This window comes from Schistocerca serialis, chromosome 1 (assembly GCF_023864345.2).
Source record: "Schistocerca serialis cubense isolate TAMUIC-IGC-003099 chromosome 1, iqSchSeri2.2, whole genome shotgun sequence".
In the NCBI taxonomy this organism is placed as follows: Eukaryota; Metazoa; Arthropoda; class Insecta; order Orthoptera; family Acrididae; genus Schistocerca; species Schistocerca serialis.
This window is the reverse complement of record NC_064638.1, coordinates 637,264,735-637,279,633: the sequence shown is the minus strand read 5'-3', so window position 1 is coordinate 637,279,633 and position 14,899 is coordinate 637,264,735. Positions and strand designations below refer to the sequence as shown.

The 14,899-nt window shown below is 39.7% G+C and overlaps 1 protein-coding gene across 1 annotated transcript in view; it reads left to right on the top strand.

Annotated features, from left to right (window-relative positions):
* The window catches only part of LOC126419908 (uncharacterized), a 62,036-nt gene extending 48,056 nt beyond the window's left edge, over positions 1-13,980 (top strand). Inside the window, exon 5 of the mRNA XM_050087227.1 lies at positions 13,798-13,980. Coding sequence (XP_049943184.1) covers positions 13,798-13,980 — 183 coding nt within the window. The remainder of the gene's footprint in view (positions 1-13,797) is intronic.
* The last annotated feature ends 919 nt before the right edge of the window (positions 13,981-14,899 follow it).

Here is a 14,899-nt window from a genome sequence, read left to right as displayed (position 1 = left end):
GTAAAACAAATTCTTATGAAAGTATATGTATACGCTTTGTTGAAAGAAATATTCTATCATTAACTCACTTATTACTACTCATATTTCTATAATCAAATTTTCTCCTTACGTCAGGTCCAAATGACTTAAGGACGTACGAAAAATTTAAGGAAACCCAGTGGAGGGTTATGTAAGACGTGTATATTTCTATTGTATTTTGTCAAACCAGATTTATGAAAGATGTTTATATTTTATTAATAGGATTAAGTAGGAATAATTAATATTTGTCATTTTGGAAATAATTGTGGTAGCAGGGAATGTCTGCACCAACGTATTGTTGCCAAGAAAGACCGCTAATTGATATAATTTTAAAAAGGGCGGGAGATACCGCGTGTGGATACATTTTAAGAAAACAGCGGGAAATACCGCGCGTTGATACATTTTGTAATGCTAGCAAGGATTGTCTGCACCAGAAAGCATTGTTGGCAGGAGAGACCGCACTTTAGCGTTCGTAGGAAGTCAGTAGTAAGCGAGAAGTGAAGCGAGGTGGTAGCTGGTCTGAAGTGATAGGTTGAGAGGAGCGGTGTGCCTGCCATCCACCAGCTATGATTTAGAAGAGATTATAAACGGATGTACAGAGAGATCAACTAACTGTTATCATAAGAGGAACTAATGTTATTGAATGTTTTTCTTTGCGAAACTCAAAACTACTGAAGGTATGTATGCACAATGCTAGTTGTAAGATTATTGTAAAAGTAAGTCCCATTTGAACGTTTGTAAAATCATTTTGTTACCAGCAGTAAATATTTGAACAAACGTTTTCAGAATACAATTAATTTTTGCCAGCAATGTTGCATTACTGATTATAATCCATCTCAAAAGCCATCAACGTAAAACTTTGCAAAAATTTTATTGTTGACAAGAAAAAGTGTAACTATGAATTACGTAACTTCAGTCAAATTAATTAAACAATAACGTCAGCTTTCCTATTAAAGAATAACGTCAGCTTTGGTAATAAATACAGCCACCTATTATGACAGCCCACCAGCAGTTAATAGAGTATAGTAAACCAGAGTAAGTATATTCATGTCGCAGTTCGATGTAGCAGTCAGATGGCGATCCAGTAACAGGAAAATAGGTAAGGAACAGGTTTGGGTTGTTGCAGATAACGAATGAGGGCCACGACGATGACACATTCTACGTTTCGTCGAAATTATCAGAAAATCACTTTTAATAAGCAGCAATTAAATTTGTATGCGAAGATTGAGAAAGAGAATAAATTTCAAAGGGAAGATTTCATTTGTTATTATTAAGCAAGGGATAGAAATTCTGAGGAAAGGTTTCATAGGTTATTGTAGAAGGGAAATTTGCGTAACAAAAATAACGAGATATAGAGGAAACGGGAAGGTTCCAGCTGTATGAAACTTTAATACCGTTATACTACTTTAAACTATTGATTACCGACGTTCCAAACACGTGGCTCAACGATATATAACATGAGACCATTACACAGCTTATTTGCCACCGCATTTTCAATCGCAATGAGGACTGAAGGACTCATAGAGGATTAAAATACGTACATGTCCATGTAATATATGCACTAACAATAGAAAAGTTGCGATACCAAAAAAATTACTGGGTGGTAATGAAATTTCGGTAATGCATTAATATATTTAAGTGATTGACATTGCCAGATCACTGGTTATTGGAAGCGTGAGATAAGTCATTGTAGATGTGAAAAGCTGGTACATTAATAATCGATAAAAAGGCCAGAATGTTGAATGCAAACCTAGAAACTTGCATGCGTAGTGCGATGGAATTACATGCCTGTTGCACTCGGTCGGTTAACAAAGTGGCGATTAATGCTGGTTGTGGATGATGTTAAGTTGCAGTCCGATGATGTCCCATATTTTATCGATTGGAGACAGCACTGTTGATCGAGTAGGCCAAGGCAACCATGTCGACACTCTTTAGAGCAAGGTGAGTTTCATAAGCGATATTTGGGCAACTGTTATCCTGTTGGAAAACATCCTCTGGAATGCCGTTTATGAATGGCAGTACATCAGGTCGAATCACCAGACTGATGTACAAATTTGCAGTTGGGGTGCGTGGGCACCAGGGGCCATAACATGACATGTAGATCCAGTGCCTCTGGCGCACAGCCAGTTTTGGTTCAGGTCCTCAACTGGCTTTCTTCTAATCAAAGCTCGATCATCACTGGCATCGAAGCAGAGCCAGATTTCATCAGAAAATATCACAGAGTTCTAACATGCTCTATAATGAGCTCTCGCTTGACACCAAGATGTCACAAATTGTGGTTGTTTGGGGTCAGTATCATGTACGCTACAGGGCGTCCTTGAATTAACCGATTTATAACAGTTCATAGTGTCACTGTGGTGCCAAATAATGCTCAAATTGTTGCTGAAGACGCAGTACGATGCAATGAGTCTAACGCCGAACACGACGGTCTTTCCATTCGGTAATGGCACGTGAGCGTCCGTAGCTCGGTCTCCTCGTGAAGTTACGTTCTCGTCACCAATCATGTTCAGTGGCCACATTCATGCCAAGTCTGTATGCAGTATCGCAGAAGAGACGTCCAGTTTCTAGTAGTCCCATTGTACGACGCTTTGGTAAAGACGATATCGTCAGCTTCAAGGTATTCTTGAACACACACATACAAAGGGTGTCTCTTATGTCCCGTCAAGCTCATTTTCCCTGGTGGTTCTGCAGGTATTTGCAATTCCGTAGAGCTGGAGGCATCCCAGTAATTCTTACTCATCGTGTCTTAAATACGACGCCCGCCCTCGATGAAAAAGCACCAGATTGTTTCTCATGACAAGAAAAATGATTTTCCAAACCAAATATTACATGTCCAAACAAGAGAGCGAGTCCAAATTAGATTAGCACATTATTCGATTTATCGGGTGTATATCAATGAATCTACTACCCTGTTGTTGAAGGAGGAGAGATGCTCTGAGGAGGCGCGTCTCAGTGACCCAGGTGGCGGATAGGGAGATCTTCACCGGCTTTCCGGCGGACTTCAGTGACATGTATCTCTCGCAGACAAAATACACCGTCTACTGTTAACAGTAGTTGTTTATCGGAGGTTGCTCCAGCCAAGTCAAATACATAAAGGTCTTTTAGGTAAAGAATACTATACTCAGGCTCAAAAAGGCAGGTAAAGGCTACATCGAATGAGGTGGGTGGCCACCTACGATACAGCAACGAATCGCAGTGATTGCAGTAACCAAAGCACATCAACACACAAAAAGAAGTTTGCACTTAAGCAAATAAATTATATAGCAAAACACAACAGAAACTTACTACTTAAGACCGGAAATCTCAAGAATTACGCAGGTGAATTACGTAAACAAAAAATTTAATAGCGTGACTCCAAGAAATAACGGGAATACAGAATGTATGATGGAAAACCAAGAGATAGGGTCCTGAAGTAACGTCCCCAATTGGGAGCAGGATTTATATTGAACTGAAAAATAACAGATTCAGTAACTAATTTTCAAGCTATATCACCAAGAATTGCAACTCTTACGTGTAAAATAATGAAAGAAACTTACTCAACAGTAAACGTTCATCCTCCTACAAAAGAAAACATAGTTTCTAACAAAAACAAAGGAGGAGATAAATAAATTTTGGTTCTCTCGCGAACAAAGTGTGAATGGTATAAATAAAAGGAATGTAGAAATCTTATTGGGAGACTTCAACATCCAACTGGGAAAGGGAATGTAAGTAAAGATGTAATTGGAAAATGAAGGCCAAATAAATTTACAAACAAGAATGGCCAAAGTCTTGTAGCATTCTGCAAAAAACACAACCCTATAATTAAATTAACATCCTTAAAGAGGAAGCCAGATAAACGTAAAACACTGAAACATCCACACTGGAGGAAGGGGAAGTGGCAGCTAGAGCGTGGATGTATAGACAAAAATCCTCGTAAGGAAATCTACAATGTTAAAGAATAGAGAGGAGGAGACAATGAGTCAGAACGATACTTTCTGAAAGTAAATTTAAATTCATTTCATTAGAGAGAAAAAATTGGAAAAAATAATAAAACAAAAGGGAAGTATACCCACATCACCCAATAACAAATGACAAATACCAACAAACAACACAAACCATTAAATTAACAAATGGTCGAGAAGAACTGGTACTACCTCTCAAGAAACCAGCTGAGAATATAGTTCCTTGATACCGCGAAGAAAACATGCATTGTGAGCACCAGAATAAGACGAATTTCAAAAGGACAGATACCAAGCATGATTAAAGTTTCAAACACATAAAGAAAATGCCAGCGACCTCTAAAACCAAGGAAAAAATTTAAACAAAACATTAGGAGAATAAAGAGGGCATTCCATAAAGGCATAATAAACTCTATAGAATATAATCACCACAAAACCAATTCGAGGAAATACTAAAAAATCTTTGGAAAGCAACAACAAATTATGAGCCCGTACCCTAACACTGAAAATGAATATGGAAGAACGGCATGCAGTGACAAAGGAAATTCTGAAATCGCAACGAAAGCATTTAACAAACATTCGAACTATGAAGAACCCAAATAACTTTAGCAAATGAACGTAAGTATCCAAATATAAACCAATCCTAACAAACCAGGCCCTCCAACTTTACAAGAAGTATAAAGAGGGACGAAAAATTAGCAGGCATGCCGAAAAAATCAGTTTTTTGTTAAAATGTGGAAATATTCAAGTGACAAGGTTAAGAAATCATTATACAAGATTCTCACAATCATTTGGATACTAGGAAATTTCCTGAACATTAGGCCATGGCCACCATCAGCCCACTCCACAAGAAGGGGGATAAAAACAAGCTGGGCAACTCCAGAGGAATCTCTCTCCACAAACGCATACACAAGATTTTATCCAATATCCTATATGGGACAAGGAACAACTACAACAGGTGTTAAGGAAATGCTAGGCAGATTTCAGACCATGACGAATTTGTGCAAAGCACATCATAATTTAGAATTAACTATGGCATATTACAGGAAACGGAACAAACCTCTGGCAATAGCATTTGTAGATTTCAAGATGGGTTATGGCTGTCTCCACAGACCGCCAGTATTAAAAATATTGTGGAATCTGGTACTCTGTACAAAACTAATGAAACAAAAGAAACTTACTCTAATCAACACCAGACTGAAGGTGAAGTATAGATGCGGAATTTATGAAATACTCCCCATAAAAAGAGGAATAAGACAAAGTGCCTATCACCACCACTGTTCAACTGCACATTGAAATGCATAATGTTACAAAGATAACACAGAGGACATAAGAATTGGAAGCAGATTAAAACTGTATGCCGGACTGAGACTCAAACTCGGGAGTTTTTCCTTTCGCGGGCGAATTCGAGTCGCGGTCCGGCGACCAGTTTTAGTTTGCCAGGTAGTTTGATATCAGCTCTCATTCCGCTGCGGAGTGAATATTTCATCCTGGTTGTGAGTTGCTGACGATTTTGCCCTTTTGGCCAATAATGTTCAAGGAACCAGGCAATAAGTTAAATCGCTCTAAGAAATAGCGCAGAAAATCGGCCTTAGAGTATCATTTGAAGAACAGAGATTATGACAACTGACGAACCACTTTCAAATAAAATTACAATGAAGGAACAGCAAACCAACTCACGTCTTCGTATAAAGCATCTGCATAACGATTTGAACGCACGATATCCAGTTTTATGGCGCCATACGATAAGTTCGTTGATTTGAGAAAAGCGTGTGGGGGCCTGAAGATGGCAAAATGAATTGCCGGAACTGGTTCTTTTCAGAATAAAATAAAATATCTTAAAGTTTACGACTGTTCATAAAGTTTATTGACATTGAAAACTGTGTACTATGTTGCAGGACATATTTCACATCCTGTCGTATTAATTGACTTCACGTCATTGGAAAGGAACTACATTATGTAAGCAGACTTATGTTACTTCTACATACGTATATTTACCATTCCATATAAATCTATACTCATACAGTTGTTTGTTCCTCAGTATCAGATGTCACTGATGATGAGTTATAAACCTGAAAACCGGTTTTGGCAAATAAAATAATGAAGCTCATGGTGTATGAGAGATGTCTTTAAATAGTAAGGAGTGATGCCACTAACGACGAGGTATAAATCAGAAAGTAATTATCGACAATTAAATAGTGCATCTCATAGCGTGTAGCATACGTCTTTCAATAGTCGAGCAAACAGATTTTTCTTACTTGAGTTAAGCCACAATGTAAACTATGCGACAGCGAGAAATATTTAACTTTCACTATGATGCACTAAAGAGAACGATTTTGTTCTGTCAACAAGTTTCAGAGGGATTTTCTTTGGTTTTAAAAGTGGCGTCATCAAAGATGCACGGGTTTGTCCTCTTATCCGTGACTCCAATAGTGGCGCTGATGGAAGAAGATCTCTTACCCCAGCACGGTAGATGTTTCGCTCTAACTGGAAGTTGCTAAAATTTCGCAAGTGAACTAATGTACCTGAATAATTTAACGTCCCAAACTGCAGCTTCGCTACACTGTTCTGCTATTGAAACTCCTATAATTGCCTCAGAAAGGTTATTTAAATGGAATTTGCTAGGTTCATTCATGAATACACCAGTTTATAATCAGGATGATGGTCGCTCACATAATAATTCATTTGATTGGCACCAACTTGTTGTAAACTTGCACTTTTAAGCTAGCGTGTACTTTGTCCTTACAATAAATTATCTGATAATGACTACTCCGTTCAAGATCTCTTTCTCTAGCATAAAGATTGCGTAATAGACTCTTCGTTTACACAGTCCACTCGTCCGCTGTAGTTTACCATCTCTCCATCACTCTCCGTCAAAACATTAAGCGTTTCTTCTCCATATACAATCACTGCTATTGTTCGGTGTACTTCTTTGAGTGAACCCATACAGTTATTTTTATTCCAATGTCTTGAATTCTTCATTCTTTGTGTTAATCTTCTGCTTTTCCTCTATTGATAAATAATTTGTATATATTAGTTCTTCTGTCTCGTTCCATTCGCCTTTCTCCTGTTCTCTGTCGAAGCTTCAGTAGCTCAATGCTTCGTTGTAGAATTTAATGACTCATTATGTAAATGAGTAATACTTCATTAGCTCTGCGATAACCTTCAGAGAACTGTTTCATTCTAATTAGTTCTTCAAATCGTCCCTCCGGATCAAATGCGCTTATTACTGTCTTTTTCTTGACTTTAAATTAATTTTTCATTCTGTAATTTCCAAACACGAAAAGCCGACGACCGAGATTCGCAAGGAAACAACACTTATTCTTTCTCTGGACAACGACTTTCAATTGTATAGTGCTACCTGTCCTCAGTTGTTTCTTTCTTCTCGATAAAGTTGCAAGGATTAATTTTAACCTACCAGCCCTTTCTTCTTAAGCATGACAGCAAGGAGAATTTTACATCTGATTCTACAGATATCGCAGGCCAACGAAAAATCTTTTTTTTGAAACACTTTTTTTTACTTTTGTAGCTGATCTTTATAGATTTTTATGAGCTGAATCAAAATCTAGCTTCAGTTTTCTCGTATCACCAGTAGTTTTTGAGCAATATTCTTTTTACTATATAGTATAAAAGTCCTATGCTACACGGTAAATGGGCAAATTAGTGAAACGCCTTGTTACAAAATAAGCATGGCTTGTATTTACAGTAAGCTGCTTAAAACAATGATATGTATTAATAGAGGTTTCACTTGTCAGCTGGAATTCGTTTGTATTTTCTTTCTCTTTTTTTCTTTGAAGCTTCTTTTGTAGCTTTTTCTTCGATGACTCGCTTGCTGATCTTCTCGGTGAAGTGACCAACAGCAGTCCGCCGTCATGTTGGTGTTCCAGCGGCCTTGGTAGCGTTTATCCATCACTTTCATGTCAGTGGTAAAAACGCCCTCCTTGCTCCTCACTAACGTCTCCCATAATGTCTGGGAAGTAATCAACGTGACTGCTCAGGCTCATTAAGCATTCTGAAGTTTTAAGCTTCTTTAACATTATAACTATAACAGAAACATATTCTGAGTCTATCTCATGTCCTGAGAACTTTGTAACGACTTGCTTGAATGATACTCATGCTTCTTTCTCATTTAAGGTCATCGTGGATTCAAAGTTAACATCAAACATCAATTTTCTAATGTCAGGTCCGACAAAAAGGTCTTCTTTTAGTTTAGCTTCCGAAAGGTGTGGAAACCTTTGGCAGAGATACTTAAAACATGGTCCCTCTTTAGGCAAAGCCGTTACCAGCTGTTTTATTTGGCCTAACTTTATACATAGAGGTGGTAGAAGTGCGTTTTATAGATCGACAAGGATTTGCGAAGAATGTTCTTCTCACCAGGTTATAAAGACTCTCTCACATGCCAGTTCTTTCTGCACCAGTGTTGATCCCTAGCCCTACTGTCCCATTCACACAAGAAATGTGGAAATTTGGTAAAGCCAACTTGCTGACCAAGGAGCATGCATGTTTCTTTTAGATCGTCACATATCATCCAACCATGAGCAGAATAGCCTATTTTATTTAGCACTATTTATAGGTTTTCATAACTTTCCTTCATACATACAGAATGTTAACATGTATAGATGCATACATGTTACCGTTGTGTAATAAAACAGCCTCTAAACTAGCTTTGGATGAATCAATAAACAGCCTCCAGTCTTCCTTTTTGTATTCAATACAAAACTCGTTCATCAGACTGGGAATGTCTGAGCATTACATTAAATGTAAATGTCGAGTGACTAGGGCTTCCCATCAGGTGGACCGTCAGCCATGTGCAATTCTTTCTACTTGATGCCACTACGGCGACTTCGATGGGGATGAAATGATGATTATTAGGACAACACAACACCCAGTTCGTAATCGGAGAAAATCTCCGACCCAGCCGGGAATCGAACCCAGGCCGGTAGGACTGAAATTCTGTCGCACTGACCACTCAGCTACTTGGGGCCAACAGCAGCACACTAAATCACGTTCTTGTTGAAAAAAACTTTGAAAATTGCTGCTGTCTCTTTCTATACATGTTTATGCTCGTTCCAACTGCCAATAAGTTCTTTTCTTTCGATCTAGAGCCAAGCAATTTAGCTTTTTCTTTCGTTAAGCCCAGATCCCTAACAGAATCGTTAAGCTCGGTCTGAGTAAATAATTTGGACTCTAGACTTTCTGTATTACAATGGAAGTCATCATCATCCGGTTCATGTAAATCAAATTGTACATCAGAAAATACTTCTGCTGGAAAATAATTTAAATCATCTGTTGGTTCCGGAACCGGCAAATCTACAGCATGCCCTACTGCTCGGCTGGCGGAAGGAAGGTTAGGGTAGCTTATTATCTTCTTGTTTTTCGAATTATGACCATTAATATCAACACTGCAAAAGTAGCAATCATCGGAATGATTTCTTGGCTTCCTCTATATCATGGGAACAGCAAATCAAAGGCTTGTTTCTCCTTTTTGGACCATTTTCTCAGATTTTCAACACACACATAAAATACCCTATATGGCGCCCAAGATTTATGTTGATCACCAAGTTTAGATCCAAAATATGATAGAAAAACCTTTCTCACAAAATCTGTAATTTTTCTTTGATGATTTTTAATAACAAATTCAGCACAAATATAACAGAAACTGTCAGTAGAGTTTTTACAACCTCGATTAGACATTGTACTGAGCACATGCACACTAAACAGGAAAGTGAGGTTAAGTTGACAGTAAACAAAACACTATCTGTTAACACAAAAACAGATCGACCTTTTTTGCGAGCAAATGTTTTTCATCAGAGCTACCAACGTCATCTACATTCATTACATCTCCTTTTTAAATTATTTTAACTATATAAAAGCTATTAAATTCTTTAAAAAATCGCTTAATTTAATCAATTTAACTGTAAAATGTGAATACACAGCGGGTGATACAGTTTTTTAAGTATCATATTTGGAATTCCCATCCTAAAAAACACAAGAATAAGCTGTTTTCAGCAAGAAAGTTTTTCCATCGTTGGCCTGTGTAATAAAGCAAACGTACATACACAGATACCATCTGTATACAAAAACGTTTAAAAACGCATGTTATATTCGGACTTGTAACAAAATCTTCAATAATAGACAAAAATGACTACGGTAATTGTACCGGAGAGAATACCCGTCACTGCCTTGCGTGGCAGAAAGAGGAATTACATTCGTTGGCCTTGCGCATCTGTCAGACTGAGTGTGTTTCTAGCGCTCAACGTCTTCCCCACCCCGTCACAGGTACAGAACACGCACTGGGCAAAAAGCGAAAACGTATCATTTTATACGTCTACTATGTCTATACAACTTCAACCCCAACATTAACAAAATGACGACGCACATCAGTAGTAGTTGACAACACTGGACATACAGTTATTGACCTCCAGAATTAACAATGATAATGGGCTCAATACGTTGAAGATGAGTCCATAGGTTTCTTCAGGTATGCGGCTGTAGATACACTTTGATGATTCGGTCCCGTTGTGGTGCCAACTTGCAATAATGCTGATTGTGAATCACCCATAGTTTCAAATAATCGCAGACATGTTATGTGGGATCAAGAGCAATTGATTAAGTGGACCAGCCGAAGTGCAGCTGCATGTCTGGACGTCATGAAACGAGGAAAGTATGTGTGCAGCTCTTTGGACATCGCTGTTATTATCGTGAAAAGCTGGTGCTGTTCGCACCCTACTCATCATTAAAGTACAGCAGAAACGGCAGCACCTGTTCATTCACAATGTTGAAGCAGATAGCCTGTTTCATGTTCTCGCTAACTTTCGAGAATGGACTGAAGCCACGGCGTGAAAAATACTCTCAAAACATCACAAAAACATCTTTGGTCTGAAGAACACCCTCAACACCAGAGCATTAAACATGATATTATGCTGTCGATGCACTCGACGCTTTTCATCCTTTGAGAGAAGTAAAATCGCGAACCATAGAGCTACAAATGTACGTTAATGCAGATGAATGTGAAAAACGAACCTGCAGTATTCAAGTACAGCATTAGTAGAGTACTGCTGTTTGACACGATGATTTCTATTAAACACGAGGAGGAATGTTTTAAAGCGATATGAAATGCAACGTAAGGACAGTAGTAGGTAAGGCGAATGATCGACGTCGGTTTATTAGGACATTTTAGGAAAGTGTGATGCATCTATAATAAAGATCGCGTACAGCACACCTGTCTAGTAAGCAAGGAGATCCAAGTTCTGGTCCCAGCCATGGCACAAATCTTAATTCATTTCTTGAGCTTCTATCATTATTGTAGATAATTTAAATTTAATTACTGCAAGATTGTGTACGACCCCATAGTAGATACAACTAAAGGAAGATATGGAGTCAATTTAGATATGGGCTGCTAGGTTTGTTACCAGTAGGTTCAGTCAACATGTGAGTATTATGGAGGTGTTTCGTGAACTCAGATAGGAAATTATAGAGCGAAGGCGACATTCTTTTTATGAAACACCATTGAGAAAATGTAAAGAATCGACATTTGTAGTTGACTGCAGAACGATTTCACTGCCGCCAAAGTATATTTCGCGTAGGGACCACCAAGATAAGACAACTTAGTGCTCTTACCGAGGAATATAGACTGTCATTTCCCCCTCGCTATGTTTAGGAAATGACTTGTAGTGCTACAACATACCATCCGCTATGGGCCGTGCAGTGGCTTGCGGAGTATTTATGTAGATGTAGATGTGCGCTATACTCTTATTGTTGGTTACCATCAAGTTCTGCATTGAAGATTTATAGCTTAGAAATGTTCATGGACTCTCCCCTGCAATAAGTGCTCGGAAACTGTTTCAGGTGGATGTGCGTTTACTGACAGCAGCAATTCATGTCGGATTCCAAAATTATTGTTACCGACAAGGTGTAACACTTGTCTCTGTTAACTGTTGGTTAGTATATTTTTTATGAACACAAGTCTTACGCTGTGTTACGTGTCTTACCATTGATACACCATTCCATGTAGTCTGACTGGGCAGTTCGCATTGGTGTACCAACAAATCATGTACGGTAATTCGTTGTGTGGACACGGGCATGTTCTAACACGATACCTCCTTTCTGTTGTTCTGCCTCGTCTCCAAGAAGACGCATCTCACAGTTGACTCCAAAGAAAAGAGTGACACAGACATTAAACTGCACTACTACGATATACGTTTGTGGTAGGAGGTGCTATGGCGGCCTGGTATCTAGTTCTGCGCTATCCACAGCGCTCGAAAGCAACGATTTAGATTTTTTGACAGGGTGTCTACACTGAGGTGACAAAAGTCATGTGATACCTCGTAATATGGTGCCGGACCTCGTTTTACCCATCGTAGTGCAGCAACGCGAAGTGGCATGGATTCAACCAGTCTTTGGGAGCCCCCAGCAGAAATATTGAGCCATGCTGCCTCCTTAGCCATCTCTAATTGTAAAAGTATCGGTGGTGCAACACTTTTGTGCACGAACTTACCTCTTGGTTATGTCCCATAAATATTCGATGGATTTCAGGACGGCGATCTGGATGGCCAAATCAGTCACTCGAACTGTCCAGAATGTTCTTCAAAGCTATCGTGAACCATTGTGGCCTGTAACACGATGCATTGTCATCCATAAGAATTCAGTCGTCGTGTGACAACATGAAGTAAATGAATGGCAGTAAATGATCTCCTGGTAGCAGAAAGTAACCATTCCCAATCAATGATCCGTTTATTTTTACCAGATGACCTAGTCCGTTGCATGTAAATATTGCATGTAAACACAGCCTACACGATTACACAGCCACGACTAACTTAGAGAATGCCTTATTGACAAATTGATTTCTTGGCGTCGTGGGGTCTGTGGCACTCTCGAACTCTATCATCAGCTCTTTAACAACTGGAATCGGCACCAGGCCATGGTTTTCCAGTTCACGACCCCAAGAGGGGCGCTGCAGACGATATCGTGCTGTTAACACGGGCACTCGAGTCGATCGTCTGCTGCCATAGCCCATCAACGGCAAATTCCGCCTTACTATCCTAACCGATACGTTCGTCGTACGTTCCACATTAATTTATACGAGTACATCATGCAGTGTTGCTTGTCTGTTGGTACTGACAACTCTACGCAAACGCCGCTGCTCTCGGTTGTTAAGTGAAGTTCATCGACCACTGCATTTTCTGTAGTGAGAGGTAATGCTTGAAAATTGGTATTCTCGACAACATCTTGACGTTGTACATCTCAGAATATTGAAGTCCCCGTGGATTTCCAAAATGGAAAGACCCATCGTCTATAATCAACTACCATTCCAAAGTCTGATAACTCCTGTCATGCGCCCGTAATCACCTTTCCAAATGAATCACTTGAGTACAAATGACAACTCCGCCATTGCGCTGCCCTATTATACTTTTTGTACGCGATACTACACTCAGTGTAACATTTTGTGTTGTGGTTCAAAATGGTTCAAATGGCTCTGACACTATGCGACTCAACGTCTGAGGTCATCAGTCGCCTAGAACTTAGAACTAATTAAACCTAAGTAACCTAAGGATATCACACACATCCGCACCTGAGGCAGGATTCGAACCTGCGACCGTAGTGGTCACGCGGTTCTAGACTGAAGCGCCTAGAACCGCACGGCCACACCGGCCGGCCTTTTGTGTTGTGAGTTCAGTTACTAAATAGAGAGTGACCTACGGTCAGTCAACAGAAGTGAGAAAATCTATAAACTGCCAACGTATACTGAAGCTAACTATAAACTAAAATGGTGGTGTGTTCACTGGGAGCATTACTAGGCCACAATCACGACTCGCTGTACACGTTTGTGTCGCTCTGGTAGCGCGCCACGTGCGCCCTGTCGGCGGCGGGCAGGAGCTGGCTGGAGCTCGGCGCCGGCGTCACGGCGCCAGCCAGCCAGCCAGACAGCCAGCCAGCTCCCGCCCACCCGGCCGGGCCAGCTGATTACGCGCGCCGGCTGGTGCGCCTCGTTAGCAGCGGCAGCGCTGCCGGCCGGCCGGCGTAATTTGCCAGCGCGGCGCCGCGACACGCCCAACGAGATGGAAAAATCCCAACCTGATCCCAGTCCGCTTTAATTATTAGGAAATGAAACGGGACGCGCGGCTAATTTACGAAATTATTGGCGCCGTCCGCAACTGATGCGTCATTATACCCTCACCTAATAGCGACGTCGATCAATTATTACGCGGTCATAGGTGACGGTGCGGGGCCCCGAAAATTCACTTTGTTTTTCTAGGTCACATGCGTCAAAACGCCGGACAGCGATCGCTTCCAGAAATCAAAGGCCATAATGAACATCGATAAACTACACAGCTGAGTGCACGTAAATCAGTTTCTTGCGACGGTTAAGACCACTAGAAAGGTGAACTAGTCGTGAATTTATATCCTGTGTTTCCCTGGAGAACCAAATTAGAGCCTGCAATAACAACGTTTCCTGATAGCTACAAAATTTCATGCACACTTTTGGATTCATCACTGCCTGACAAAACACGGATGCACCCAGAACACATGTTCTATACTACTGTATGAAGGCAGTCAATTCTTAGCACTGTTTTACCAAAAAATATCGAAAAGTTCTAGACCAATTTTCACACAATATATATGTACTTTCTCTGTCCACATGTTCGTTAGAGTATCACGAGTTTTCGAAATTTTTAGTAACCACCCAAGGGTTGCTATTGAAAGTTATATATATATATATATATATATATATATATATATATATATATATATATATATATATATATATATATATGGTACAGAGAACGGTTATCAGAGTATCGTGTGAAAATATATATCGTAAGGGTTGTTATTGAAAATCTCGGAAACTCGTGATAGTGTAACGAACATGTGGACAGACGTAGTATCTATTTTAATATATGTAATATATAAATACGTATGTAGTATGTAAAAGCGACACGTTG